At 37.7% G+C, this 3,096-nt stretch overlaps 1 protein-coding gene across 1 annotated transcript; it reads left to right on the top strand.

The window, feature by feature from the left end:
- Positions 1-6: 6 nt before the first annotated feature.
- LOC123965035 (NACHT, LRR and PYD domains-containing protein 1 homolog) lies at positions 7-2,569 on the top strand (the record flags this gene model as incomplete). The annotated part of the gene is made up of 5 exons (XM_046041632.1): positions 7-115; positions 219-469; positions 590-718; positions 2,254-2,389; positions 2,540-2,569. Coding segments are annotated over exons 1-5 (655 nt in total), but the record flags the coding sequence as incomplete, so codon positions are not given.
- Positions 2,570-3,096: the final 527 nt, after the last annotated feature.

The raw sequence follows: 3,096 nt of genomic DNA, 5'->3' as shown, positions 1-3,096 counted from the left end.
GAACCAATGGAGAGGATGGAAAGCATCAAATACATACCTGCAGGTCCCCTAATGGACATCACAGTCATTGCTGGAAGGTTTGATGATGTGTACCTGCCACACTGGATCTGCATTGGTAAGTGGACATGAAGAAATGTACAAAATTCTTTGTAAAGTGCACAAAAAACTGACACAATTCCTTCCTCCTGACTAATTGTGTGTTCTTGTATTTTGTGCAGATGATGTCCCTAAAATATCTGACAAGTTTGCAGTCCTACACATAGATGACTGTGGAGATGTTGTGGAAAAAGTGTCTGAGGTCACGTCGTCCCATGTCAAGCTGTCTGAACCAGTTTTTTCACCAAGAGCAGTCTTGATGAAAGCTGGCATTCCAGTGAAAATAAACTGTAATGTGTTAATATATCAGACCAACACAGCATTCCTGACACTGCATGTTTATCTGATCCCACGTGATCCTGGTAAACAAGAGGTTACTGAATATCTTATTTTTACCAATACCAATCAGAATAAGATACAGACACCACAGAAAATGCACAACACACAAAAAATGTTGGCCAATGTAACCGTGTTTTTTTTTTTTTTTTTTAAGGCAATGGACAACAAGAATGTATCTTATGGATACAAAGTAATCAGAAAGCCACATCCAGAGAAGTCCCTGAAAATGCGTGATTGTTTCATCTTAAAGGCAGATGTGAATGGTGCAAAAGTTTCTCCTAAAGTACGGTTTGGACTACTGAAATTTATGGAATGAACTGTGGTTCAGACGTTAGAAAGACACTAGAAGATGAGTATGGTCGAACAACAGTTTCTCTGGTTTTGGATATTTTAAACAAGAAAACATGACAAAATGATCTAACTTTACCTACTTGTTTTGGTAATGTACTATACTATAGTCTCACACAAAGGTCTTAGGCCAATCTATAACAGTACAGTTAAAGGCATACTATTTTTCTAAAATATTTGTCTGGCTTGAAGTCTTGTATAAACCTCTCTCCACTCACCCATACACAAGCTGTGTGGCACTATAGGCTTGTTTCTTTCTCCAGCTACTGTAGTGATGAAATCTCAGAGATCAACACCCTTTCCGACTTTAAGGATAATTTCTGTTCTACTTGCCTCCATTTCAGTTTTATTTTTATAAATGTTTTTAAAAATCTGAAATGATACCAACAACTGCAGTTTCTTGTTTCATTTAAGCATGTGTGTTTGGATTAGATGGATCTCAAAACGTCTGGTTTTTGAGGTTTGTTTAGCATGCTTAAAAACAACTGGAAGTGCTGCCCAAATTAAAGTGAAAAGCACAATATCAGTAAAAAGGCAGAAAAATTGTAACCTATTTATGATACTGTAGAGTGTTTAAAACCTTTACTTTAAATCAAGAGAGACTTGTGCTTGAAACGTAAAATCAGCAGGAAAAACTCTTACTTTAGGGCTTTTCTCTAATAATTATTATTTCATTATCCAATTTTTAGGGGAGAGATAGCATGTTAACATACAAATATCTGTAGTTATTAAAAATCTCTAAATAATATGAGCAGTATTTATTATCTTGAGCTAACAAGATGAGAAATTTGTGATGTCTCCATGACAATAAAATGTACTTCATCTGAAGTCATAACTCGCTAACCCGATATATGTGATCATCCATTTGAGACAAACATTTTAAGATACAGCAGGCATATTTGTCATGAGGCCTGTCTAGTTGTTTGTTTATTTTGCCTATAGACAGTAGTCTATATTACTGGCTACCCCGCAGGTTTGAATGGAGAGTAATGAAGCCAGTTTTGGTCCTATGAAATGCTACTACATGGCTACTTCCTGTTGGCACCAGTGTCTTCTGCTCATGGTTGCGCAGCATAAGCATGGTTTAATGACGTAGAGCAACGGCAGAAACATCAAATTCTGGTAGCTACATAGCTGCGCCAACAAATAGTTTCTTGGCTCAGTGGGCCCACCTACAAGACCAATGCAGCATCACTGATGGCTTTTAAACTCACACGGAGTTTGTAATCTAAACAATACGGTTACATCTGTCGTGTGCAACTGGATGTCTCAGGGTTTTGACGTCATTTTTGGGCCTACATAGAACCTCATATGCAGGCTTTGGATCCTTCGCTGTTCCATCTCTGGCCCACCCCAATTTTTTTTAACCTTTTTTGAAAACATGCAAAATAAAGAAAAAGAAATTCTGGTGTACTCTATCACAAAGTCCATTTACTTTTTATTTATTTATTTTTTAATTTTGTTTCACAGGACTTAAAGCTCAGATGTGAAAGCAGAGGCCCAAATTTCTTTGAAGTTTACATTGAAAATCCAGACAGAAACTTCACACTCAACCTCACACAAAAAAAAAGTCAACAACCAGTGTGGACCCATGAAATTCGAAAAGGTTATTTTAAGATAATATGACAAGAATTTAGCTACACTGTACCATATTCTGTTGAATATGCATCATTAAGCAGATGTAGCATCATCTTCTGTTTGATAAAGGCAGCAGCAAAATATTCATGTTTTCTTTATCTCTGCACTTTTTTCCCAGGTGAATATCAAAGCATGGTTAATATGCAAGGTAAGACATTTCAAATCGTTTGAATTTAGAAAAAATTTTTTGTCAGAGTGTGAAAAACTTACGTTCTGTCGGTCTGACCAACAGTATAGCTACACCAACAGTACACTCACCTAAAGGATTATTAGGAACACCATACTAATACTGTGTTTGACCCCCTTTCGCCTTCAAAACTACCTTAATTCTACGTGGCATTGATTCAACAAGGTGCTGAAAGCATTCTTTAGAAATGTTGGCCCATATTGATGGATAGCATCTTGCAGTTAATGGAGATTTGTGGGATGCACATCCAGGGCACGAAGCTCCCGTTCCACCACATCCCAAAGATGCTCTATTGGGTTGAGATCTGGTGACTGTGGGGGCCATTTTACTACAGTGAACTCATTGTCATGTTCAAGAAACCAATTTGAAATGATTCGAGCTTTGTGACATGGTGCATTATCCTGCTGGAAGTAGCCATCAGAGGATGGGTACATGGTGGCCATAAAGGGATGGACATGGTCAGAAACAATGCTCAGGTAGGCCGTGGC

This window comes from Micropterus dolomieu, unplaced genomic scaffold (assembly GCF_021292245.1).
Source record: "Micropterus dolomieu isolate WLL.071019.BEF.003 ecotype Adirondacks unplaced genomic scaffold, ASM2129224v1 contig_8154, whole genome shotgun sequence".
Classification (NCBI taxonomy): Eukaryota; Metazoa; Chordata; class Actinopteri; order Centrarchiformes; family Centrarchidae; genus Micropterus; species Micropterus dolomieu.
Note: the sequence above shows the minus strand (reverse complement) of the source record. Positions and strands in the feature narration are given on the sequence as shown.